General features: G+C 38.8%; 2 protein-coding genes across 7 annotated transcripts in view; one reads left to right on the plus strand and one right to left on the minus strand.

The window, feature by feature from the left end:
• The window catches only part of CDC20B (cell division cycle 20B), a 60,103-nt gene extending 41,557 nt beyond the window's left edge, over positions 1–18,546 (minus strand). The window contains exons 1-2 of the mRNA XM_021076691.1: positions 12,939–18,546; positions 12,598–12,660 (exon numbers count right to left, since the gene is read on the minus strand). Coding sequence (XP_020932350.1) covers positions 12,598–12,660; positions 12,939–13,001 — 126 coding nt within the window. The 5' untranslated portion in view covers positions 13,002–18,546. The remainder of the gene's footprint in view (positions 1–12,597; positions 12,661–12,938) is intronic.
• Positions 112–5,819, plus strand: GPX8 (glutathione peroxidase 8 (putative)). Of its 6 annotated transcripts, none has more exons than XR_001301801.2 (4): positions 118–385; positions 472–538; positions 1,167–1,370; positions 5,246–5,819. XR_001301801.2 is itself a non-coding variant. In XM_005672446.3 (3 exons), exons 1-3 carry the CDS (start codon positions 223–225, stop codon positions 5,407–5,409), a joined length of 531 nt encoding a protein of 176 aa, XP_005672503.1. In that variant the 5' UTR covers positions 117–222; the 3' UTR covers positions 5,410–5,819. The 6 variants fall into 6 exon arrangements, 4 of the variants coding, with proteins under 4 accessions (XP_013840228.1, XP_005672503.1, XP_013840227.1 ...); XR_001301800.2 differs by having other exon boundaries at positions 123–385; positions 1,109–1,370; XM_005672446.3 differs by lacking the exon at positions 472–538 and having other exon boundaries at positions 117–385.

The raw sequence follows: 27,242 nt of genomic DNA on the forward strand, positions 1-27,242 counted from the left end.
ATTATATATCCAATATTCCAACACATCCAGGCAATTGCTGGGAGTACTTCACAGTTTTCAAGTTACAAGGGCACCATCTTCTGGCGGAATATTTCCTTTGTTGGGACTATCTTCAAGTACTACCCAAAATGTCCCGATATTTTTTCTAGCAAAAATTGCAGCGGATATTCTCTAGAGCTTTTGACTTCATTCGGGAGTTTCACTCCATTCTCCATCTGAGGCATGAAAGGCGCTAGTCTGTCCTTTCTGACTTTCCGTTACACTGAGCCGGTTTCAAGTTTCAGCTCCTCCTTGAATTCCAGCCTGTTGAGACGACACTCTGGAATCATCCAAAATGGAGCCTCTCACAGCCTACCCTTTAAGATGTTCAGGGCCCAAAGCAAAGGTATTTGCAGTTTTGCTGTCTATGGTTCTCTGTACAGTAATGCTATTTCTTCTACAACTAAAATTCCTAAAACCTAAAATCAACAGCTTTTATAACTTTGAAGTGAAAGATGCAAAAGGAAGAACGGTTTCTCTGGAAAAGTTTAAAGGCAAAGTAAGTTGCATCTTCTGATTTTTCTTTGTATTTTCTGTCCACGTTCTTATTCTCTTAATAGTCAATTTATATGTTTATAGTGTTATAATTTAGTCTTCAAAGTAATATTAGTATATCACTTTAGTATCTCATAGTATATTTCTCATTGATAAACTGATTATCTTAACTGCTTTAAAATGTTTTAAGTGCTGAAATAATACTTTTAAAGTCGTTTAGGAAATTCTTGTATTTAGTAATGTGAATACGTAGACATTAACAAGAGTATTAATCCATAATTTGACAATATTAAAAAGCACTCTTTCAATAATCATATTTTATCTTTTATTTAAAAATAAACTTTCCCTGAGTACCTGGGGCTTTCTTAATTACTGTGATCTTTTATTAGAGTTTTAACTCATGCATATGGGTTATGATTTTCAGTATTATTTGGTATATATAAAAATATGAAATAACCGTCTATCAAGGGCTGTATTCCTCCAAAATGGTTTAGGATTTTAACTACTTGCAGAATTTTTTTTTAATCTTTTATTTGCTTCACTTTCCGGTTGGATTTTTTTCTTTTTCCGGGAGGTTGCACTAGTTGTAAACGTGGCTAGTGACTGCCAACTCACAGACAGAAATTACTTAGCACTGCAGGAACTGCACAAAGAGTTTGGACCATTCCACTTCAGCGTCTTGGCTTTTCCATGCAATCAGTTTGGAGAATCGGAGCCCCGCCCAAGCAAGGAAGTATTATCTTTTGCAAGAAATAACTACGGAGTAACATTCCCCATCTTCCACAAGATTAAGATTCTAGGATCTGAAGCAGAACCTGCATTTAGATTTCTTGTTGGTAAATATCTGCCTTGCCTCACCAATTTAATGTTTTTCATTGCTTTTCATTTTTAAAACAAATGTGCGAGGACCATACTTTCCTATTTCATTTGAAATGTTTTAGTGGGCAAGTTTTATAAAACTATCAAAGAGCTAGATTCTCATCCTTTGTAATTGTCTGGAAGTTAGGCTTCCCTGAAGTCAGTGTTTTAACTTCTTGGACAGCAAAATAAATCTACTCCGATGTATTTTATTCCTTATGATCATTTTCCTGAAGAATTTAAGATTGGTCATGGCTATTTTTACAAAATATTACAATCCTCCTCTGTGTGACTAATATGTGGGAAAATGTCCTTCCCTATTATTAAAACTATACATCTCTCATGAATATTGCTGAGCATTTTTAGTTAAACTTCTTTGTGGTTAATTTTATGTCACCTTCCTTATCTGACACATTATCCTCAAGGGTGAATAATATCTCAGTTTGCCGGGTGGTTTTGGTAAAATTCAAAACATATAGCTTGATTTTTCTTTTTTTTTTTTTTGGAGGAGGAGGGTAGTGTTAGGCTATCTCTGTAATTATGCTAGCTACAGAAATCTGTGTAAAATTTTTTCCAGCATAAAGGTAGTATAGCATAGTAACAAAGAGTTGGTCCCAGTCTACATGGGTTGAAACCCCTGTCCATTGCTTTTGCTGTGTAGCTTCAGGCACATAACTTCTCTGTGCCTGTTTCCTCATTTGTAAAATGACATTATCAACAGTATCTATCCCTTAAGATTATTTGGAGGATTGAGCATGTTAATAATTAAAGTACTTATACACATAAAGCTTACAGTGTGCCAGACACTATTCTAAAGTTCCCATGTGGCTCAGGGGGTTAAATATCCAGTATTGTCACTGCAGTGGCTCAGTTTGCTGCTGTGGTGTTTATTGGATCCCGGGTCCAGGAACTTCCACATACTATGGGTACAGCCAAAATGAATAAAATAAATAAGTAATAAAGGACATTCAGCTAACATTCTCTTGTCTTCCACATGTAGATGATATCCTCAGTTATTTTCACTGTAGCTAATTTGAATTTTTTTAATGATTTTTATTTTTTCCACTATAGCGGCTTTACAGTGTTCTGTCAATTTTCTACTGTACAGCCAGTCACACATACATATATACATTCTTTTTTTCACATTATTATGCAGTAATTTGAATTTTGATAAAACCATGACCTCAGCCAGGCAATCAAGCTTCTAGTCCAATAAACCAGCGAATGATGTTCTATATTTCATTTAAGTATGGAGTTAGAAACGTGCAAAAATATTAATTCCTTGGGAGGGTCAATATACTGCCTAACACCATGACCAGCAACTGGAGTGAAGTCTTCATTCCTTTTATTCCCAGAGTACACTGAGGAAAGAAAAGCCAGAGCACTTGCCTTGTCATCACCTCTCAATCATAGCAGCCAAATACTTGGGTGCAATAGCTCCTAGATTCTTCCCCTTTCTTACTAAAAAAGCTTCTGAAACTACTTATCCTGTGTAATCAGAAAGACAGTAGTGGGAGTTCCCCTCGTGGCTTATCCTGTGTAATCAGAAAAGTAGCAGTGGGCGTTCCCATCACCGCTCAGCGATAACAAATCTGACTAGTATCCAGGAGGATGCAGGTTTTATCCCCTGGGCTCACTCAGTGGGTTAAGGATCTGGCGTTTCCATGAGCTGTGGTGTAAGTCGCAGAAAAGGCTCAGACCCCGAGTTGCTGTGGTTGTGGTATAGGCCAGCAGCTACAGCTCTAATTTGACCCCTAGCCTGGGAACTTCCATATGCCGTGGATACAGCCGAAAGGAAGGAAAGAAGGAAGGAAGGAAGAGAAAAAAGATAGTAGTGATTTAAGGTTTCACTGAAGTTAGATGAAGTTCCAGAGACAAAGACTATGAGATGATTGCCAAATGAAAATTAGATCTTTTAAAACTGGCCAAAATATGACAGTAACAGATAATGTGGTCACAAATGGGACAGCTCTGTACAGGCGTGCAGGTTGTTCACTAAACAAGGCAACTAATTGAGGAGGCACATGAGGGGGCTGAAACCCAGACAGGTGCAAGGTATGTGCTGAGCAACTGCACCCACCTGGCAGGGTATCTTTTTCTAATTAACAAAAAGATGTTACACTGGCTAGAGAGAGCCATGCCCTGATAGCATTATCTTTAAAAACACCTTTTCCATTATAGAAAATGGCTATTGTTCAAAATGATTTTAAGAAGACTCTAATTAATAATATGATTCTCATGCTGCATCACTGACGTTTGATCTAATTGGCAATACGTTCTTTTACTGTAATAACCAATTTAAATGCTTGGCACAGTATGCAAAGCAAAGTACATATAAGTAAATATTAGGCTACTATTTATTTATCTATTTATTTGTCTTTTTAGGGCCACACCCATGGCATATGGAGGCTCCCATGCTTAGGGTCCAGTCAGAGCTATAGCTGCTGGCCCATACCACAGCCACAGCAACGTAGGATCTGAGCCATGTCTGTGACCTACACCACAGCTCATGGAAACGCCAGATCTTTAACCCACTGAGCAAGGCCATGAATCAAACCTGCAACGTCAGGGTTACTAGTCAGATTTATTTCCACTGTGCCACGACAGGAATGCCTTTATTTATTATTTTTAACCTATTCTCCCATCTTTAAGAACTCTAGGCAGTGTGTTCCTTCTCCCTTCTTCATCAGCGTTTTCGAAGCATGGTTAACACTTGTTTTCTCCACTTCCCTATCTCTGTTTCCTTCTTAGATCACTGTGTTTGGCTTCTCACTCCATGACTCTCCGAGCGAGCGTGGGTCCCCGTGCCTGTGACTTCTGCTCTGGGCCCTTCTTTTTCTCCTTTGCAGGGTCCTCTTTTCTATCCAACCTTAACTTTACTCATCCTCAGGATTCTGCTGCATCCACCTGAGCTCTTATTACTCTGTCCCCTTTTTCTGGGTGAACTCTCTCCTAAGCTCCAAAGCTGCCTTTGATGGGGTGTCCCAAGTACACCTGAATCCCCTCATGTACCAAAATGAACTTGTCATCTTCTTCCTCAGATCTGCTTGCTTTGCCATATTCTCTGTTTTAAGAGCATAAGCTCTATGGTAGGAAGGTCTAGGCATCAATCCCAGCCCTTCTAGCCATGTGACCATGAATCTAGGCCTCCATTTTTTTCATCTGTAAGGTATGAATAATAATAATGCCCACCTCACAAGGTTGCTATAAAGATAAAAGGAGAGGATGCATTTAAAGTACCGAGCATATGTTACTAAGCACGTAATAGGAACTTGGTAAATTTTAGTTGTAATTATTTGTATTTTTTTCTTATATTAGTCAATAATGCACATAAATCCTATATCTATAAATAAAGTCCACATTTCTTACATAAATTAAGATGTAGCAAAAGTATGTTTAATTTCTCAAAATAATATGTTTAATATTCCTTACTAGTTTCAGCTATGTAACATGTACTAATATTTAAAACACAGATACATTTGATATGAAAAGTAATCCATACATCCCCATTACCAAGGACCTTTAGAATATCATCTTTAAAAAATGTTAGGTTTTGCACTAGTAACAGAGTAAAGTTTCTGTGCTTGAGCTCAACAAATCTTAAAAAAACTACTTCATTTCACGATTCTAAGTCAGTAGCATCATCAGTGAAGTCACCAAATATATAGAAATCTGGCTACACAGACTTTGAGTTGCTTTGTTTGGGTGTTTTGCTTTTGGTTTGGTTTGGTTTTTGACAAAATGACAATCCTAGACTTGATTCTAAGGTTATCACTTAGGCAGATACTAATAGAAATAAAAATCTTGACAAAGAATAAAATTTTACTCATGAAAATATATTCTAATATTTTAGATTCTTCAAAGAAGGAACCAAGGTGGAATTTCTGGAAGTATCTGGTCAACCCTGAGGGTCAAGTTGTGAAGTACTGGAGACCAGAGGAACCCATTGAAGTCATCAGGCCTGAAATAGCAGCTCTAATTAGACAAATGATCATAAAAAAGAAAGAGGATCTATGAAAATGCCATCAAGCCATTCCAAGGCAATAGTTAGAATACAGAAATCTCTCCATGAGGGTTTGGTCCCATTTTAAATAGTCTGACAATTTCATGTGGCCCTGAGGGATGATTTTCCTTTTATGTTATCTTGCCAGTGAATAGTAATAAATGTCCCCAAATAGAGGTGCTACCCAAAGCAAAAATAAAAAGTAGCCAAAGACTCTAAATGAAAACCTGACCAGACTAAATAATTCAGAATACAGACACCAATATGTTTCAATAGTCTATTGTTTGACTTGACATTTTCTAGGATTGTACTTGATGGAAAGGCCAACACACTAGACCACTGAATTCAAGACATTGCGTGAAATTTCCAGAGTAAATGACTATTTTTATGTAATAAAAGAAAGTAAACATTGAAAAATGTGAAATATGTAGAGATTCTAATCCTTATGTATTTTTATATGTTTCATGCATAGGATTTTGTTTGTTTTTATATTATAACATTTGAAACATTATTTTCCAGAAGCAACACAATTCCATAATTAGAATACTAACAACTGAGTCAGTCTGTATTTCTGGGTGAAAATCCCAAGTGTAAGTTATAAGCCATGAGTACATGATCATTCAACTTGATTCCTTCAGATAAATTTTGGCTAATTCCTTACAGATTCCTTATGGATTAATTTTAGTTGTTAATCTAGTCAGACTAGATAGACATTTGCAGAGAATTCAATGCTGCATCATCCTTGTGGCTGAAATAAGATGAATCAACTCCAAACAGTCAAAACTCTCACTGTAGAAGAGGGAGAGGTGGAATTCCCATTGAGGCTCAGTGGGTTAAGTATTTGGCATTGCAATGAGCTGTGGTGAAGATTTCAGACAAGTTGCTGTGGCTGTGGCATAGGCCAGCAGCTGCAGCTCCGATTCAGTCCATAGCCTAGGAACTTCCATATGCTGCAGGTGCAGCCCTAAAAAGCAAAAAAAAAAAAAAAAAAAAAAAAAAAAAGGAAAAGGGAGTGGTTGCAACTAAGGAAGTCTAAGAGACATCAGCAATCACTAAGCACTTTGACAGAGTCATAACGTAACCTTTTCTCCAAAGTCCTGAACTTTATGCTTTGGCACTGTTCTAATGACTGGCTAACAAAGAAACCTGCCAAATTGGTGAAAGTTAATTATTGTCCCATGAAATATATATTTATTTCATAAAAGAATTGAACATGAATACTGGAGAAAAAGATGTGAAAAAAAGTCATGTACAATTTAGCTAAGAAAGAAGACGCATCTAAATAACTGAATTGGCTCTTCAATTCTGGTTTTTGCTTTTGTTTTTTCTTTTTAGAGCCACACCTAAAGCACATGGCAGTTCCCAGGCTAGGGGTCTAATTGGAGCTACAGCTGCCAGCCTGTGCCACAGCCACAGTAACACCAGATCCAAGCCACATGTGTAACTTACACCACAGTTTGCGGCAACACCAGATCCTTAACCCACTGAGCGAGACCAGGGATCAAACTTGCATCCTCACAGACACTATGTCGGGTTAACCGGCTAAGCTTCAATGAGAACTCCAGCTCTCCAATTCTGACCTGATGAAAGTGAAGATTCTTTTTTATGGTGAAATTGGTAATGCCATCTCAGTATATAATTCTGCAAAAGCGTTTAAAGTTCTTAGAGAAACCAAAAATATTACTTAGAATATCTTCCTCTTCAACCCGCCAGCTCTGCATGCAGTTAATGAGAAGTCTGGTGGTGGTGAAGGTGTAGTTCCCCTCAGGTCAAGAGGATTGGCAGGGGCACCTCAAGAATGGCCATCAGCATGTGGGCAAGCCTCTCACCAGCGGCACAGCCTTGGGCAGTTGCTAGACAACTTTTCAGTTTCCTCACCTGTAAACTGGGGATGGGAGTCAGAGTGAAAAAAGCCCCTTCCAGCCTACTGAGGCACCTCTAGTGATGAGGAATCAGTACTAACCTGAACTGTTGTTGAAGTGGAAGCCACCTAACCTGTCTGTCTATCTGTCCTTTGCAAGTTTGCCCCCAAAGCCTGTTAGCAATTTGAATTCTGGGCTTCTAAGATTTCATTTAGGGCAATCCCTCCAACTGTTGTTTTCATGTGTCCCCACTTATGAATTCTATGAGTTCACGGTGGTGCTGTGGGACTGCAGGGGTGCTTATGTGCTCGTATCAGAGTGTGAGCAGAAATGTATCTGCCAGCACTTCGGAGGCTATGTAGATGCCCCACTGCCAGGTGGATGGTAATGGAGCTGCCTTGGGGACCACCCAGACTGTCCCCGTGACTGCAGTTCAGATGTCCATTCTGCCCATCACCGGTTCTCTCCAAAGCTATAGAAAAGGAGGTTTCCACTTACATATCTCCAAACTTGGTTGCCTTTTTCAATAACCTCTACTATAGTTTGTGCTTGATTCCCTCCCTCCACCCTTCTGAGTTTGCAGGGGAGGCAGACGGGGATTTGGAAGTGTGCCATATACGTGTCGGTCAGTGTTGTGAAACAGCCAGGCTGTGTGCGGTGAAAGGGGGTACAGCCATTTGCTGATGTGCCGCCACCCATAACTCAAATGTCACGTATAAATACTGCCAGGCAAACACATGGAGAAAAAAAAACTGCATCTCTCTTGCACTGAGCATAGTATCTTCTCTATCTCAGCGTCAAAAAGTCTGGGACGGGGGCTGCTATGGGCTGCCTGAACTGAGAAGTGTAATGGAGAAATAACAGGCATCACATAAAAGAGTACTCAGCTGCCATCCTCATGACAAGGAGGACAAAGTCAAATGCTCTTTGTGGTTAATTCCTTGACTCGAAGTTCGTTTTGTTTTGTTTTATTTGGGAAATGGAGTACTTCCTACTAACTTATGGCAGATGTAACAATAGAGTGTTGGACAGTGGAAGAAATATGAATTTGCCTGAAATATTCCCTAAAAATTGTACTTCATTTTTGAAAATGCTTACGAATTATAGCGTGCCTATAGTATGCATATGTACATAAATGTTCTTAATGATTACAGTATATGTAGCATATGTACAGTGGTGACTGGTAGATGTTTAACAACCAACTCTCTGGAGGAAGAATCCCAATGTGTAGCATTTGCAATTTCCATGGTGTGAATCCTCTCACAAGGCCAGTTTTAACCTACTTATGGTTCCCACAACTGGCTTGCAAAATCTCTGAAAATTTAACAATCATTTCTCACAAACTAAGACAGGCTGGATCCAGCACAACACAGTTTTTAAAATCAGACTTGACTGGAGTATCCAAAGAGAAAAATCTAGGGGAAACACATAGCATATATACCTTATTTTTATTACATACTATTTTTACAGGTTATGTATAAATATGGACACATATGCAGTTACTGAATGATGAAGCGCTCCCAACATTATAACTGTATAACCACACTAAAATATAATGAGCTAACTGAATTGCCTGCAGATAATCTCAAGTAAGAAAACCCTCTAGGAGTTCCCACTATGGCACAATAGGATCAGCAGCATCTTGGGAGCACTGGGACTCAGGTTTGATCCCCAGGTTATGTCACAACTGTGGCTGGGATGTGATCCCTAGCTTGGGACTCCTTATGCCACGGGACAGCCTAAATAAATAAATAAATACATAAATAAAATAATGAACATGCTCCTTTAAAAAACAAAACACTCCAGCCAAAAATAAAAAGAGAAAGGCAGACAAAGTCTAGGAGGGAAAGCAAAAACTATTTCTCTATATTTCTTTTCTTTAAATGTACTAACTGTGTTTTAAGGCTGCCTGATATGAACTTAAAAGCCTGGAGTGATCCCTGTACAAAATCACATTCATTCCCGATAACATGTTCCTTTGAAAGAAAAATGCCATGTTTGGATGGAGCCAACATATCTAATATAATAATAGTAATATGTCTTTATTTATCCCTCAGCTTGACTTTATCTTCCCCAAGGAATAATAAAATCCCAGTAACTGTTACTCCTGGAAACTAACACATCACATTTCTTCCCACTCTTCTTCTTGAAGAGGTAAGCTTTCTCTTTGTGGGGCAGAGATGGGTAGAGAAGGGAAGGCCAGTTTAGAGAATCAAGGAATTAAGCAGTTACTTCCCCAGCACCAGCAAACAGCCCAGTGGTTGCCCCAAGAGAAAACACCTGACAGAAAACACTTCCAAACCAGCATTGCCTCCCTCCCCTTTTTTCAACCTCCTTCCCTCTTCTCTTCCTTTGACATCTCAGGTATGGATCCCTCTCTTTCCTTCTCACTCCTATGGAAACATTTTTTTTTTAATTTCTACATTCATCTGCCTCCTTACCCACTGATCCCCTTATTTCACTTTACTGCATTCCTTTCTTTCTCTCCTTTCCCATCATCTCATTAATAGAAACATTAATAGAAATAGTTTGATCCCCAAACTATTCTCTTTATTGAGCATAAATGTTGACATTTTATGTCTTGCTCTTTAGTTTAAAAAAATTAAAACACAAAGGACAAGCCTAAATGTAGTAGGTTTTATTTTTATGAACAGGTTAATGATTTTCTACAGAAAATAACATGTTGAAATTTAACCTCAAAAAAAAAAAAAAAAACAAGATGAAAACAGTATTTACAGGAAAGGGGTATTTAAACACAAAGATGCTGAAAATGGAATGATATTAGGCAGCAGCAAAAAGAGGATAAGATCTGAAAGTAGCAAAATGCATAAGACTCAAATTATAGGTATCTGTTTAAACCATGGATCTAGAAATGTTTATATTTAAATAAGGTGAGAAGATTATTTTACCAATAACTTATAATCCAATGCAGAAGAGAATGTGATATATTTTTCACATCTCATTTAGGGGAAAATAATTGACCAGACCACCGAAGTCAATTCCATGAACTTGCTGCAAATGTCTACATGACTACTCTGTGTATCTGGGACCCAGCACATATCTGTCGCTGCTCCATGGGTCAAAATAGCCTCCAAGGGAATAAGAAAGTATTTAAAATTATATTGTATGGTAAATTATTCCTACTTCACACACTAAATCTTGTGCTCTTTTCCAAACACTATACGAGTAGTGATTTTACAGAAAATGAAGACTTGAGATAAATCTTCCAAACAATTAAACAACAATTTCCTGCCCCCTAAAATTGATATTCAAGTGAAAATGTTTTAGTTGACTAACTCACGAGGAAAGTTACCTCAATTCTCCCTTTGGCTGTACACACACATGGTAATTGAGACCTACCCTAATGTCAAAAGAAGAAACTGATCGTCCAGAAAGAATATTAAAGACTTAGTTGAAAATTTGAGGAATATTTTAGGCTTTCTATTACAAATTGTTATCTTCTAAATTTTATATTTAAAATAAATATGTAACTTTAAAGAACTTTAATATTATCTATAAGTATTAGAGACTCCAGAATATTACCTGAAATTTTTAAAAATAATTAATTGGAGTAGTTTCTTCATCTTTATAAAGCTGTCTATTGTAACTGAATAGCGATAATAAGTATTATGGTAAAGAGGACAGAAGTACACAAAATATACACACACACATCACTTACAGACTGAATCATACTTTGATGTTCATTATATGCAATAAGACAGCAGTTGCATGTTAGCTGATGCTACTCATATACTCAACCAGCTAACAATACACTGCCAACCCATCACACACAGGTAACCAATGCACTTCATTAACAAGAAGAATTTATCCAGAAGCAAGTGGCAGGGTAGTCGTGGCTGCTGAACTGATCCAAAGCAGCCAGCTAACAATACACTGCCTACCTGATTCAGGTCTCTGCTGCTTTTCATGGCCCATAAAGATTAAATTTGTAACTTGAAACACAGTGACATAACTTTCATCTTAATAGTCACATTGAAGAAAACTTACAGACAAAACTGTTCCTCCAAAAATATTATAAGAAATAAAACCAATATGTTTTAATCTAGTCAAAACTTAAAAAAAAACCTTTCAAAATACACTTAGCTTTTCCAAATTAAAGACTCAGCTATGAAAAGGTGTTATTGTAATATAAGTGAATTAACAAAGTTATACTTAACTACAGCTTTTCCAATTACTTGTATTTACTGACCAAAAGGCCAGTTGACGGTATTAGGTAGTGAAATATCTAGGAGCCATGGTAATACAAAAGCTGGGCATAAGACAAATCTTCAGCTATGTTTAGGAGAAATAATTATTACAGTATTTAGGGATGCTTATACTTACACATATATGTCATGCATTTTCTCCTGCTACAAAAGATATAATCATTGCATTCTGAAAGTTATATGTTCAATTTATTGTATTGCCACTTAAATATAGAAAATTTTAAAGGATATCTAGAAGAATCTATAAGGCTAGTGATGGATTTGAAATGAGAATCTCTGAGTAAAGGAATGTGAACTATTTAGCCTAGAGAGAAGTAAGATGAATAACAATAACGAGAAATCTAAAGCATATGAGAATAGTTTATGTGTTAAAATTAAGATAAGATCTTTGTATGTTTTATTTTCACACTGATTACAAGAGAAGCTAAAGGCGTTTAGGTTCGGACTTTCAAGATGAAAAAGTACTACATAGCATCAACTTTTAAATTATTACCCTAAGGACCATGGATTATGTCACTTCTCCTCTTCACCACCAGATGGCCCCATTTCCATTTCAGGGGAGGGGGGCAAGTTTATGAGTGAGACAGAGGAGAGTGCAACTAGCAACTGTTAAAGTGAAATTGTAACAGCCAGCTAGAGATGCGCTGCCTATCTGACACATCCATGCTCCATCTTTTGCTGCTGAGGCAAAAATTAGAACGCACCATTCAGATACAAATGATTACCATTATTTGTCAGAGAGGGCTCTTCAGTTTCTTATAAAAATTCTTTTGTATATAGACTCTGCACTTAGTGATAACATGAGATTTTTAATTTTTTCCTATTTTCAGACCAACTCATACTTACAGCAAATATCTTCTTTAGCAAGAATTAGTTTGTTCAAGGTCATATTTAAGTCATAGAACTAGATCTACTGTATAGCCTGGGGAACTCTACTCAGTAATCTGTAATAACCTACAAGGGAAAAGAATCTGAAAAACAGATATATGGGTATATATAACTGAATCACTTTCGCTGTACACCTGAAATACACAACATAAATCATAAAATAATTTCAAAAAGACAGAGAATTGGGGAAGAAAAGAAAGAACTAGAGCAAGCACTGGACACTCACCTTGGGAGAACCTTGACCTCTCTTCTGCTTCATGTCTTTGGCGAGCACCCTCATGACATCCTCCTTTGAAAATATAGACAATGTTTTGGGAGAGAAACTATTTAGGAAAATCATAATGTTAGGTGTGGAATGTCTCTAGATCCTTGTCAAATTACATTCACCTTTTAAGCAGCAAGGTACCTCTAAAATATAACTAAATTACACAGCTCAAATTACGAACAGAATTTTGAGTTTTGAACTACCTCTTAGTTTCAAATAAGTACTTTTAAAGGTGCCATCATCAACAACAACAACAAAACCGTTAGGGAATTGGGGCGAGGAAACAAAAAGGCGTTGCTCACCCACAGCATCTCTTCTTCAGTTCGGATCCTCCTCCGGGCGGTGCGCTCCAGTTTCCACTCCATCTCTGGAGGACTTTGCCCTACCTGGATTTCAGCCTCTCCTCGACAGCTTTTGGTTCCCCACCACCCCCGGTCTAAGCCAGTCTTGATGCTTAATCGTCAAACCTCGGATGTCTTGTCCCCCAGGACGATCACATTTCATCCTTAACCTCCATTTCCCCCTACTCCTCCCACCTCTCCTAGAGAGCATTCCCCAGGGTACTGTTTAAAAAGCCGGCTGGGCGGCAGCGGGAGCGGGAATCCCCCGCTCCGGCTTCTCATTGGCTGGCGCTGCGGTGACGTCAGAACCCAGGAGGGATTCCCCCAGCGCGCGCCTCCGCCTGTCTCCCGCCCGGCTGCTGGCTGGACCCGGCAGCCTCCTGTTCTTTGTCCGCAGAGGCGCGCAATGGAGCGCCAAGCTTTGCCGCGAGCGGTGGCGGGCCTGGGCTGGGCCGAGAGCGGAGGGCAGGACAGCGACGGAAGGCGAGGGGGGTTGGCGGGCCAAGAAGCGGGTTCTGGGATTTCACGTTCTTTCCATTTTAGAAACAAAAATGTTTCGTAATAACGGGCCTTTTTCTCGGCTTTCACTTCTCTTCCTCCAACCCCATCGTCCTGCCTTTGAGGCATCGGAGAGGTGCAGTAACTCTGCGGCCTTTTCTCCTTTGGCGATGATCACCGTTTGCATAAGCTATTGATTTTAGGCGCGTTCCCCCAGCGTGTTCTTCATCTATTTTCAAATGGGCAAGATTTCTATGCTGATAAGAAGGGGGAGAATTGCCATGTTTATTCAAGAATTTCTTCTTTGCTCTAACCATTTGGGAATGGTCAGGTTCTCTCACTTGAGTTTCTGTGCTTTCTTCTCAAACAATGGTGAGAGTTGATGAAAGAGCAAGTGAGGGAAAGCCTGATAAGGAGTGAAGAGCTAGCAAGAAAGCTGAGCAGACTGGGGGCTAAGAGGTAAAGCAGAGGATGATGTTGGGGGTTGGTCGAAGGAGGGGTTTGGAGGGAAATGACACGGAGCCAGATGGGCTGTGGAGCCAGAGCAGCCACACCTGAGCTGCCATATGGCGGGGTAACTGTCTGGGAAACCTCTGACGGTCTGGCAGCTTGCTTTCCCCACCTCATCACCTCCTCCCTTGTCTCCGCACCCCTCAATGCTCCCCTCCCACCCCCAACTGACATTGGATTGCTTTTGCTCCTAATGCAATACATGGATTTGCGTCTTTTTCTGGGGCAAGGGTTCAGAGATATCAGACAATCAAACGAGTGATTTTTCTAAAAAAAAAAATCTAAATTCTCTCCTGCTTTTCTTCATACTTTGAAAGAAAGAAAAATGGCATCGAGGCTAAGACCCAATCTTGGACCAGTTTTCCATCTGTAATGATAAAGATTAGGGGAAATAAATGCAAACAAGATTTATCAAAATGCTTGCTAGTCAAGTAACCCTCAGATTATTATCTCTAAATTTCATCCACAAAGAAGTCTACTTTCCTTGCAGTGTATTCAAAGGATACTCATTCCAACTTCCAGTAAATCCCTTCAGCAAACATTGAGACTAAATAAAGTGAAATATCATTGGGTGAGAGTCAGATGTATTGTTGATGTAAAGGATTAGTTTTGCAATAGCTACTAAAAATAGCAATACATTTGAAATACTATTAAAGCTGTTTTCTCTTTGTTCTATTTTTAAATACCACTTTATATTTACCCACTGATGAGTTACAAACACAGGAGTAATAAAAAACAATTCAATTAATAAACTTGTAAATTCATGTAAATTGGGATTTTAGATTCCATATTCTTGACAAGTACTAAGAATAGTGACTTATTCATTTAGAATTCAGGAAGTAAATAATACATTCATAAATTCCATTTTAGCCACTAACTCCATGGCATATTTCACAGCCTCCAAATGCTTTCTCCCCCTAGTGTGAAGTAGAAAAGTATTAGTCAAAATCTTCCTTTCCCAGAAGTTGTTATGCATTTAAATATTCAGATTGAAATTTAACATCAGAATAATGAAAACAAAAAAATCACTGTTTGGAAACACCACACACTAACTGTCCCAGTCAGGAATCATGAATGCTAAAATTGGTGTGCATTCGATAAGGAGGCCTGCCTCCTATAATTAAATAAAAAAAGAAAAATAACAACTTTTCATTGGACAAACCTGGCAGATACCACCTTAAGCAAGTAATCAATTAATGTCACCATTAATGACACCTGGATATCATGTGCCTCTTGATATGATGTACTGGGAAGGGCACAACACTCTGTGATATTTTTGCCAAAAAAAAAAAAAAAGTGTAACTTGAATAATAAGAAAATACCAAACAAACCTAAAATGAAGGACATTCACAAAATAACTGGCCAGTAGTACTCTTCCAAAGTGTCACAACAAAAGCTGAGAAACTGCCACAGATGAGAAGAAACTAAGTAGACATAATAATTAAATGCATTATGAAATCCTGGATTGAAACCTAGACCAGAAAAAAAAAAAAAAAAGATTTGTTGGATAACTATAGAACTGTGAATAATATCTGTAGATTAGTTAACAGAGTAATAGTAATGTTAATTTCCTGGTTATAATTGTTGTATTATGGTTATGTTAAATGTTAGTATTTGGGGGAGCTGGGTAAAAGATATAATGGGATTGTCTGTATCATTTTTGTAACTTTTTTTAAGTCAAGTTAATTTAAAATGAAAATTTAACATCTTGCAGTCATACTAATAGAAAAACTATAGTACAATTGTTTAGGAGAAGGTCGGTATATTCCATAAACATTTTATCTTGATATATTTTAGGAATAATGGGAAATTCAAATGTTCAGGTGCCAGTGAGCAATTTGCTAACTTCAAAATATTTCCTCTTTGAGAGTGGGTTTTGCAGATAGATTTGTAATGAGGAAAGCTGTGAGGAAGACTCCTGGGCAAAGTCCAAAGACCACTTTGGAAGACTTCCAGTAAGAAGGTTTCTCTTACTGGGGAAAACAGGTGGAGCAGCAGAGAAGGGAGCAAAGAAAATAGGAAGAAGCTTTTTTGAGCTCATCTCTTGCCAGTGTAGGAGAGTCTGAGCAGGTCCCTACCCATGGGAAGCAAAAGGATGCTTAAGCTTCCCAAATGCAGATTTTTCTCTTCAATTACATGATCACACTTGCCTAAATAATATTACCGTTAAGTATCTCAGAAATGTACAATGTACAAAGCTTCCTCTATCCTCTTTCGCAAGCTATTCTCTTCCCCATCAGAACTTTCCCAGTGTATTTACATACAAGCACACCGGTAATTTGGCGCTGTGAACCTTTCTAGAGAAATGGGACCTGACTATACTTATCGGTTTTGTGACTTGCTTTTTCTACTTCACTGATTTCAATTGCTTTTCAGAAAGGCACACTGGAGAGCTCCCCATTCCCACCTCCAATGGTCCGTTGTCAAGTCCCTAGGACTCCTCCCGCGGGTCTGGAGGCTGGTCCCGCTTCCGCGCCCGGGCTCGCGCCCACCCCTCCCCCGACGCCCCCTTTCCCCCGCGCCGCCCGCCGGGCTCCCGCTCCCGGCTCCCGCGCGGCAGCCCGACCCGCCCTGAGCGCGCCCTACTGGACAAAGGGGACCGTTGGTGTTTGTTCCAACGGTCCCCGGGCACGTGCCCCGCCAGGTGGAGGTTGGGGAAAGCGCCAGGCTGCAGGGAACGTGTCCAGCTGCAGCCTACGGGGGACAGACAATGGGGAAATTGGATGAAGGCAGATTTCAGGGTATCGACACTGAGGAGGAGCGAGGGAAAAGGAAGAGACAGAGGCCATCGTGTCCTGGACTGATAATCTCTCTGAGCCTACCTTCTCCCCAAAATACATAGTTCTGAATAGCGCGGGGTAAGGAATGAGTCCTTTTATAACTCAAGACTATCAACAGGACCCAAAAACCCAACTTGTAAACGTTCTAGCAGTGTAAAAGCCTCGATCAGAAAAGCAGTCAAAGTGCATCACCTCTGGTTACATGGCTTGTTTTTCAGTAGTTTGTTACATGCATATTGTTTTTTCCTGGCTGATTTCTAAGTAAAACATCTGTCCTTTAAACTGTTTCTCCATTTATTCCCCAGTTGTGGAAGATGGCGGGTAGTTTGCCCAGCTGAAAGATGAAAATCAGACCACTTCACCTTCAACCATTTAGCACATTTTTCCCCTTCTCTTTCTCTGTAGGGTAGCTCTTGCATAGGGTCCTAAGTTACTTCTTCATGATTTTAAGGAAGGTAAGGAAAATATCAAACCAAAATGATTACAAATCTGTATAGAACAATGTATGAAGTCAGGCATGTGAACATGGTAACGCCTCAAAGAAAAGAGGACTCCTTCATGAACACTCTAGACTGAAAAGTCCTTTTACTGCCAACACTTCAAACACAACATCATCCAAAACAGAACTGAGAATCTTTCCCTATGCCCATTCTCCTCAAACCACCCATTCCTCCCACATGCATCTTATTCCCAATGTTACTGCCTTCCTTGTGGAGCAAAGCCTGCCTTTCCCATATGCCCAAATCCAACTATCAAAGAGAGTCGTTTTCCTCTGCAGTGTTGATTACATCTGCCCTCTTCCTGAAGGATTATAATAGGCTAACTGATCATTCAACCTCCAGTCTATTCCCCACCGGTCCATTCATTGAATATGTTTATTTACACCCAAGAAGTGTCCTTCACTAGGCAAACAGTGGAGATCAAGTGATAAAGCTTTTATTAAAACCAATAAGATTTATTTTGAGCTGATATTTGTCCCCTGCTCCAAATCCCTGAAAGGATCTTCCTTACACATAGAATTAAGTTGCAAGTTTTCTAGCTCACAGGCAAGCTCTCTCTGATTTTAACATCTACCTTTCTTGCATCATCTCCCACAATACCACCAATATCTCCAGTAAATGTAGGCAATGGCTGGAACTTTTCTGCCTTAGGACCTTTGGGTTCCTTTCCCCTATCTTCTTCTTACCATGTAATGTCAGTTCCCATTTCCAAGAAGCCTTCTCAGATCTTCCTAGTTGGAATTTTTTTCTCTACCCTATGTTCCCATAGCACGTCTTTCGTACAGCTTGTCAGCTTAATTCCAGGTTTTATATATGAGTATGTCTTTGTGTCTGTGTGTGTATTCTCCACTATATTGTAAGCTCCAAGAATACAAGGATCTTGTCTTTTTCATCTTTGTGTTCTCTTGTGAGAATGGTTTACTGCCTTGCACATAGTAAGTTTTGTTCATCATTGGCATTCAATAAATGTTTGCTGAATTTGTTGATTTGTAGATGAGATTAGGGTGTTTTCCAAGTTATGGAATTAGGGTCACGAAAGAAAGACTTCCCTGCCATTCGCTATTGTGGGATTTGAATATGTTATTTCACCCTTTTAAGTCAGGCTTGTCACCAGCAAAATGTGATAATTATTTTCTACTGTACAGATTTATGTTGAGGGTTAAGAGAAATAATAGTAAACTAAAAGAATAAACTTCTCTTTTGAGACAAGTAATGGTACTTAGACATCTAATTTAAAATAGTATTTGGATAGGAGTTCCCGTCGTGGCGCAGTGGTTAATGAATCCGACTAGGAACCATGAGGTTTCGGGTTCGATCCCTGGCCTTGCTCAGGGGGTTAAGGATCCGGCGTTGCTGTGAGCTGTGGTGCAGGTTGCAGACGCGGCTCGGATCCCGCGTTGCCGTGGCTGTGGCCTAGGCCGGTGGCTATGGCTCCTATTAGACCCCTAGGCTGGGAACCTCCATATGCCTTGGAAGCGGCCCTAGAAAAGGAAAAAAGACAAGAAAAAAAAAAAAAAGAAGGTATTTGGATAAAAAAAAAAAATATGTCTCTCTAAATCATTTGTCCAGAGAACATTATCCTCTGGCCCAGAGCCTACATATCATAGATGCTTGACACATAGTAGGTGGTCAATAAATATTATATAAGTGAATGAACTCTAAACTTCCAACCTCATTGTCTAAATAGAAATATACTAAAGAGGAATCCATATGGCTTCTCTAATGGTTTTGTTGCTAGAATACACATTTAAATATGTCCCAATTCTGTGCTCAGCAAGAAACCTTTTGATTTAAGACTTAAGTTTGGGCTTCCCGTCATGGCACAGTGGAAATGAATCCGACTAGGAACCATGAGGTTGTGGGTTCAATCCCTGACCTCGCTCAGTGGGTTAAGGATCTGCGTTGCTGTGAGCTGTGGTACAGGCCAGCACCTGTAGCTCTGATTAGACCCCCTAGCCTGGAAACCTCCATATGATGTGGGTGTGGCCCTAAAAAAATAAATAAATAAAAGCTTACAGATTGATCTGCATTGAACACAGCCAGGTAGGGAAAATCAGAGTCCATAGTCTCATGAAAATCTTTATTATGCCTAATCTTCAGGTGTTTGACCTAACTTAATCCAATAAGGATGCATTTGCACTAAATTAAAACAAAAGGTCTCTTTCCTGAAGGTGGCACTGTGAACAAGGAAAAGCAACTAATTCAGTAACTTTAGGACTGTGGGATTATCTTATCAGGTTAAAAAAAAAAAGCAACATAATATACATCCTGGTGCCTTAGATTTTTCTTTTCACTTTGATTCACTTTGCCCTTTTCACTTTGATTCTTCAAGTTTATTGTTTATTGTAACTGCACCTTTAACTTTTTGAGTTTTTAGATTAAGATACTGTTTTTTGGAAAAAAACTAATAACTAAAATTTATTGAATGCCAGCTATGTTCAGCCACTGTACTAAGCACTTTAAATACATTACAGCACTTTTATACAAAGTTCAGCGGTGGAATAAAGAAAGGAGCCTTTTTAAAAATTCTCCAACTTACTTGATTTTGCTAGGAAAAGTAAGAATTTATAAACATGTTTCTATACTTTTGGGGGGATACTAGGACAATTATGAAGACAAAGTATGAGATTTGTTTTCATTAACTGGAGAGTTAACTAAATAAGTGATTTTATTTTGTTACCTGCTACCAAATAAAATTGCAGATCTCATACTAGAATCAGACCTACTTTAGCAAGGAACAAGCCATCCAAATAATTTTGTCATCAAATGTGGGAAGAAGTTGTGATCCAAACAACCTAAAATTTGCAGTTAGCTTACTGTTCAAGAAGCTGGTAAAATTTTATAACAACCCTCAAAGTTCAAGAGCATAATTTGAATATGTAGATTGGCTGTATGCCACAGAGGCTACAGTTTAAAATTTTTCTTTAGAGATTTCACAGCTTTATCTCCTAGATATTTAGTTTTTTAAATGCCCAGAAAACTTGAATTGTGTTACTTTTATGGAAAACTTGCCCCTCAGCTGTAGCACAAGACTATCAGATCATCACACTTAAATGAAACACTTCCAACTATGCTTATCCAATAAGTAAATATACCTGTGTAAATACAGAAGCATTTAGTTAACATTTCGTACGGTTCAAATCAGCAAGTGGGTAATAATTTCAACATGATTGTGTTTACATTTCAGTAATATTATACACAGGGACCTGATTTACTAGAGTAAGGCAGTGAGGAAAGGCTCTTAAATTCTTCATGGGAATAGGAAACACAGTAGCATACTAGCAATATTTACAGTCACATGGCTGGCAATTCCTTTAGAAGCTTATGAAAATTCGCATAGTGACTGTCAGCAGGACTAAACTCTGGCTGCTTTCTGTTCCTTTGAGATATCATGATTTATGTTCAACTCCTGCTCAATAGACAGCAGCCTGCACTACAGGGTAAACAAAGAAACGAGATCACTTTTGTCCTCTAAGAGCTCTTAGACTCAAAGTGAAGAGGAGACAAACACAATAATAATTCTAATATTGACGTACTGTGAGAGTGACACATGAAAATATAAGGTGTTGTGGGATATTCTTTTTCTGTAAATATAAATACAGTCTTTATATATTCCTGTTCTTATGGTTAAATAATTTCAATTCCTATTTCTCAATGCTTTGTTTACTGTCCTCCTCTGAATTCTCAGGTTTCAATATTTACCTTAGGTTTTAGAACTAAAAACCGTACCACCATTATAAAGGCCTGAAAGTCTGAATTTTGGAAGAAATGCCTTTCTTTCCTTAATTTCCTAGCATTGTGTTCACTTTTGAGAAAAGTGTAGAAATGTGCATGATCTCATGCAGATTTGTTAAATATCCAGACACAGGGTGTTGGTTAAATAATTTCCCATCTAGCTAATGAAGTCATTAAAATATTTCAAAAATAAAAATTATAAAGGAATCATTAAAACTTCAGGTAGAAGAGAAAAACAGGTGTATGACAGAGGTATGATTCCTGTTCTCTTAGGTATGTATTTGTATGTGTATACATAACAAAAATGTCTGGAAGTCCCATCAAAGTGGGGGAAATATGGGTGTTTTATGTTACTCTTTTTGCATGCAGGCATTGATTTTGTAAAAAGAAAAAAAGATAAGATGCTTCATTATGTAATAAAATCCTCAGAATTAAAACAAAATTTTAAATCTTGGTTTATTAGCATAAGAGGCCTAAACAAGGAATTCCCATTGTGGCTCAGAGGGTTAAGAATCCAACATAGTGTCCGTGAGGATGTGGGTTTGATCCCTGACCTTGCTCAGTGGGTTAAGGATCCAGCATTGCACCTTGCTGTGGCATAGGTCATAGATGAGGCTCCGATCTGGTGTTGCTGTGGCTGTGGTGTAGGCCTGCAGCCGCAACTCCGATTTGACTCCTTAACCCAAGAACTTCTGTATGCTGCAGGTACAGCCCTAAAAAGAAAAAGGAATGAAAAAAAGAGGACTAAGAAATCTAAAGAAGAGAAGTGTAAATTGTCTTTTATGAGTAAGTTCTTATCTTTTTAGGACTTTTAAGCTAATTTTAGAATAAGCACAATATTCACGCTAAATCATAACAAAAATCAGAACTCCACTGAGGAGTAGCCAGGTCAGGCTGCCTCAGTAATGGTACATAATTGTACCTAATGATATTATTGTAGAATTGCCTTTCCTTTGGGTTCTACAAACTTCTTTAGTTTTTAAGATTTGTCTTTTAACATGGAAATTTCCTTGGCTGGGTCACATTATTCAATGTCAATGTTATTTATTGACATCTTAGCAGGAATTAGGGAAAAGAATCAAAAAGGGATAAACAGGAGTGAGATACAGTGACAGGCAGGAGAGTTTCAAATGCCAAAAACAAGCTCAAAATTTTACTGAGGTGGAAAGAATGTAAATGTCCTGAGTACTTGTGTTAGCAAGTGGAAAAATGCATGTAAGAGCACTTTAAAAACATTAGAGCTCTCTACAAATAATAACTAACATTTACTGAGCTCTAATATGAGCTCTGTAACTTGTTCCAGTTGTAGAATTCGGTTATGCATCAATAAAACCTGTGTACTCTGTCTGTGAGTGAAGTAAGCCTGCCAGTTGCTCCATTTTCCAGCTAGGAAGCTGGCCCAGAGAAATTAAATAACATGCAAGATCCTACAGCTAGAAATGGTTGAGCTAGGATAAAAATCCCGGGACTCCAGAACAGCTCTTAACCACTCGATATTTGTGCTTAAAAGTTAGTCTTAAGGTTTTCTTGCTACTTTCGTCAAACACGCTGTTTTTTGTGTTTTAACAGCTTTACTCACATAGCATAAAATTCACTTTTTTACAAGACCAGTGCTCTAACCCTGAGCTATGGAGCCTAAAATGCACCATGTTAAAGTGTACAAAGCAGTGATTCTTAGTATATTCACAGAATCATGCAGCCATTACCACAGCAAATTTTAGCATATTGGCATTACCACCCCGTCAACCCCACTAAGAAATCCTTTACTCCTCAGCAGTCATTCTCCACTTCCCCTCTCCCTAGCCCTAGGCAACCACTAATTTTCTGTCTCTATGGATTTACCAATTCTGGACTTTCATGTAAATAGAATCTTCCCATATGTGGTCTTTGTGGCTGGCTTCTTTCATTTAGCCTAATATTTTCAAAGTTTATCCACATTGTTCCATGTACCAATCATTTATTCTCTTTATTGATAAATCGTATTCTGTTGCATGGCCATGCTACATTTTATTCATCAGATGACAGATATTTGGGTTTCCAACTTCTGGCTGTTATGAATAATGCTGGTATGAACATTCATGCAAAAGTTTTTGTGTGGATATGTTTTCATTTCTCTTAGGTGGATGCCGGTAACATATGAGGATTTCAATTTTTCCGTAGCCTCAACACTTTTTATGTTTTTTTTTTTTAATCATAGCCATGCAGTGAGTATGAAATGGTTTCTGATTGTGTTTTGATTGCATCTCTCTGGTGGCCATGTTTTGATTATTTCTAAAACTTAGAAAATCAAGTCTTCAACCAAGAGTAATATGGGAAAGACTCCTGCTAGGGAAAGATAACACTTCAATAATAGGATGCTAGTCTCATACCTCTTGGAGACTTTCCCAGCACAAAGCACCATTGTTTACACAGCAGAGGTGTTCTATAACTGATTGCTGAGTTGCACTCACAATGTTCTTTTATTTCTTTTTTTTTTTTTTGGTCTTTTTGCCTTTTCTGGGGCTGCTCCCACGGCATTTGGAGGTTCCCAGTCTAGGGGTCAAATAGGAACTGTAGCCGCTGGCCTAAGCCAGAGCCACAGCAACGCAGGATCCAAGCCACGTCTGTGACCAACACCACAGCTCACGGCAATGCCGGATCCTTAACCCACTGAGCAAGGCCAGGGATCAAACCCACAACCTCATGGTTCCTAGTCGGATTCGTTAACCACTGAGCCACTTCGGGAGCTCTGCAATGTTCTTTTAAAAGCCAACTGCACTTTCCTAAGAATTAATTTTAAATGATATTTAACTTCCTAAATTAATCCACAAAAGCCTTTTTAACCTACAGTGTATCAGAACCATGGTCTTAATAATACAGCTCTAAGTCCTGGGTCCTGACAGAGTGATGCAGTAGAGCAGAGAGTGGGACAAGCAGAACTTTTCTAAACATCTCCTCCTGTAGGCAGAGGGTCAGGCTTGCGGTGAAAGGCTTTTACTTTTTTTTACTGATACACACATAAAGCGCACTAATCTTAAATGTATGGCCTGATGATTTTCTTATACGCATGCACCTGTGTAACCGTCATTCAGATAACAATAGAACTTCTCCATCCCCGGAGTTTTCCTCATTTTCTCCCCAGTCAACACTCCTCACCAAGGGTAACCACTACTGCAATGAGTTTTAACTAGAAAATTTTTTGTTTAGAATCTATCATTGCCACACTCCCACCTCGAATTCTGGACCCCTTTCGTTGGTTACTTTGGGGGATAGAAGGGCCATGCTTTTCACAGCTCCACCCTGACCTGTCCTGGGTCCTCGGTACTCCTGGGTCCAGCCAACTTGTCTCCCTCCCCTTGAGTCAAATTTCTCATTCTTTCCTTGATACAACTTTTCCCCATAGACTTTGAGCTCCTCGGGGAGAGGAGGGGGGTCCACCTTCCTAACCTTTCAGCACATAGATGTCCAATGCACCAGTCAAATAAATAAATGCATATGAGCTTGGTAGAAAGGAGGGGGAAAAACACCAGAGCAACAATGTCACACTAACTCAGGAATGCCAAGCAGGGGTTCCCTTGTGGTGCAGCAGGTTAAGGATCTGGTGTTGTCACTCTAGTGACTGTGGTTGCTGCCGTGGCCTGGGTTCCATCCCTGGCCTGGGAATTTCCACATGCTATATGCCAAACAGTCCCATATTCCTCCCAGAGAGGATTGCATGTTTATTCATGGCGGGAGCAGGGAAATCTATGGTAAATAAATGGAACAAAGGAGTCAAACTGTTACAGATTGGGCGCTCATAACTCTGAGGAAGATAAAACCAATAGTTACACAAAACTTTATTGAAATTCACCAAAATGTGAACAATGATTATATGTGGAAGCTGAAACTTGAGGCAATTTCTCATTACTTCCTCTATTTTCTAAAATTGCCTTAATGAACAGGTACTACTGTTTTAATGGAAACAATCATATTTTATTTATTTATTTATTTATTTATTTATTTATTTATTTATGGCTGCACTCGAAGCACATGGAAGTTCCTGGGCCAGGGTATGACCTACGCCACAGCTGGGGCAATGCCAGACTCTTAAACCCATGGCACCACAGCAGGAATGCTGAAAAAAATCATATTTTTAAGTAAAATTACTTATTAACCAAAATTAATCTTTAGTCAGAGGAACGTTTTAGACCACGTACCTAAGTGAAATGCAAAGATTCAGGGGAGATATGTCAGGGACAGCAGGAGGCCTTTCCTGGCTTGGCGTCAGCTCTCCTGAATGAACCCTGCTTTTTGTAGTATTTCCCCCAACTCCATTTCTGAGTCTGAAAATGTTCCCTAAAATGTCCACCTATTTCTACACATAAAAGCATTTTACTAGCAGAAGATTCCCTGAACTATAGTGATAACATGGAGATTTCCTATATTTTTATTTAAAAGCTGAAATTAGAATAAATAAAATTCATTATAAAATACCTTACATGTTTTCTTTGTATAGAGAGTGAAATGTATTACCAAAGCAATTTTCAAAACTTTCGCAAGTCAAAAATTGCTTTTTCTGAAAACATCCAGAAAACCAATTGCCTCGATTCTCAATTTCACTTTGCATCTATAGGAATAATTTTAGTCTGATCAACTTTACTTTTAAATTCTTCTGTATTTATAAATCCAAGGGAATTTTCAACACAGGCATCTGCAGTTTCTTCATTTGTTGACCATATAAATTTCACTTAGTACAATGTACTTGTCTTGACACAAAAGTAGCCTTAAATCTAAAACATAACTGAACTTCTCAGTTTTTTCCTTTCTCATAGATCTTTTTTGTTTCTATCAGTTGTTCAAAGAAATAAAATGTTCAGCCTTTATATTGGCAGTAAACAGTCTTATAAAAGCAAAATAACCAAGTATTTTCAAATACCTATTTACTTAATGAGCATTAGTTTGATTTGAAAGAAAAGGAAAAGTTTTCTGCTTTCCAATAACCCTACCCTCCTCTAAATTTATAAGGATTTTCTCTGAATTTATGACCATAGAAGATTTAAACCTATGAGGGATCAGCCTCTTTTTATCTTTTCAGATGAGGAAACAAACCCAAAGGAATTTACCCAAGTACATGATCTAAATAATAAAAAGGAATATTTCAGGGAATGTTTGAGCCTGGAAGATTTTTTTCTTTCTCTATTAAAGTCAAGGCAATTTAGGAGTTCTCATCGTGGCTCAGTGGTTAATGAATCCAACTAGGAACCATGAGGTTGCAGGTTTGATCCCTGGCCTTGCTCAGTGGGTTAAGGATCCGGCGCTGCCGTGAGCTGTGGTGTAGGTCACAGACGCGGCTTGGATCTGGTGTTGCTGTGGCTGTGGTATAGGCCAGCAGCTGCAGCTCCAATTAGACCCCTGGGAACCTCCATGTGCTGCAGGAGGGACCCTAGAAAAGGCGAAAAGACAAAATAATAATAATAATAATAATAAGTCAAGGCAATTTATAAAACCTCTTCTCATGCAGCAAGTGATAATATACTGGGAATCATTTCATAGAAGGTATGCACAGGTATTAATAGGCTTTTCCAGGTAGAATGTATTTAAAGGAGCATCGCCTACTTAAATTTCATACATCACGTCAATTTGCATAGTAAGAAATGAGAACAGAAACAGCCAAGACCACAGAGTTTATTTAATGGAGTCTCTCTGATTGCGGCAAAAAGTTTATATTTGAAAAACTGAAGTTTAGGTCAACTGTAAATAGACTGCAAATTCTGCAATTAGCATATATCAATTCAGATACAGAGAACTAATCAGTTTCACATGGACCAATGTGGACAGGGAATATAGAAATGGGCTAAGGAATGGTGCAAAAGAGGGAGACTTTAAAAAAGAAGAGGCTAGGGAGTTCGTGTCGTGGCTCAGGGGTTAACAAATCTGACTACGAACCATGAGGTTGTGGGTTCCATCCCTGGCCTTGCTCAGTGGGTTAAGGATCTGGTGTTGCAGTGATCTGTGGTGTAGGTCGCAGATGCAGCTCAGATCCCTCGTTGCTGTGGCTCTGGCTTAGGCCAGCGGCTACAAGCTCTGATTAGACCCCTACCCTGGGAACCTCCATATGCTGCGGGTGCGGCCCTAGAAAAGACAAAAAAACAAAAAAAAAAAGAAGAAGAGGCTAGGAGTTCCCTGGTGGCCTAGCAGTTAAGGATCTGGCATTGTCGCTGTTGTGGCACAGGACTGATCCCTGGCACAAGAACTTCCTCATGCCTTGGGCCTGGCCAATAAAT

This window comes from Sus scrofa, chromosome 16 (genome assembly GCF_000003025.6).
Source record: "Sus scrofa isolate TJ Tabasco breed Duroc chromosome 16, Sscrofa11.1, whole genome shotgun sequence".
Taxonomy (NCBI): Eukaryota; Metazoa; Chordata; class Mammalia; order Artiodactyla; family Suidae; genus Sus; species Sus scrofa.

Coding starts and splice junctions, on each gene's coding strand:
- GPX8 (XM_003133970.6), top strand. CDS start 335: ATGGAGCCTCTCACAGCCTACCCTTTAAGATGTTCAGGGCCCAAAGCA. Junction 539..1,108: donor TGGAAAAGTTTAAAGGCAAA/GTAAGTTGCATC, acceptor TTTTTCCGGGAG/GTTGCACTAGTTGTAAACGT. Junction 1,371..5,245: donor TGCATTTAGATTTCTTGTTG/GTAAATATCTGC, acceptor CTAATATTTTAG/ATTCTTCAAAGAAGGAACCA.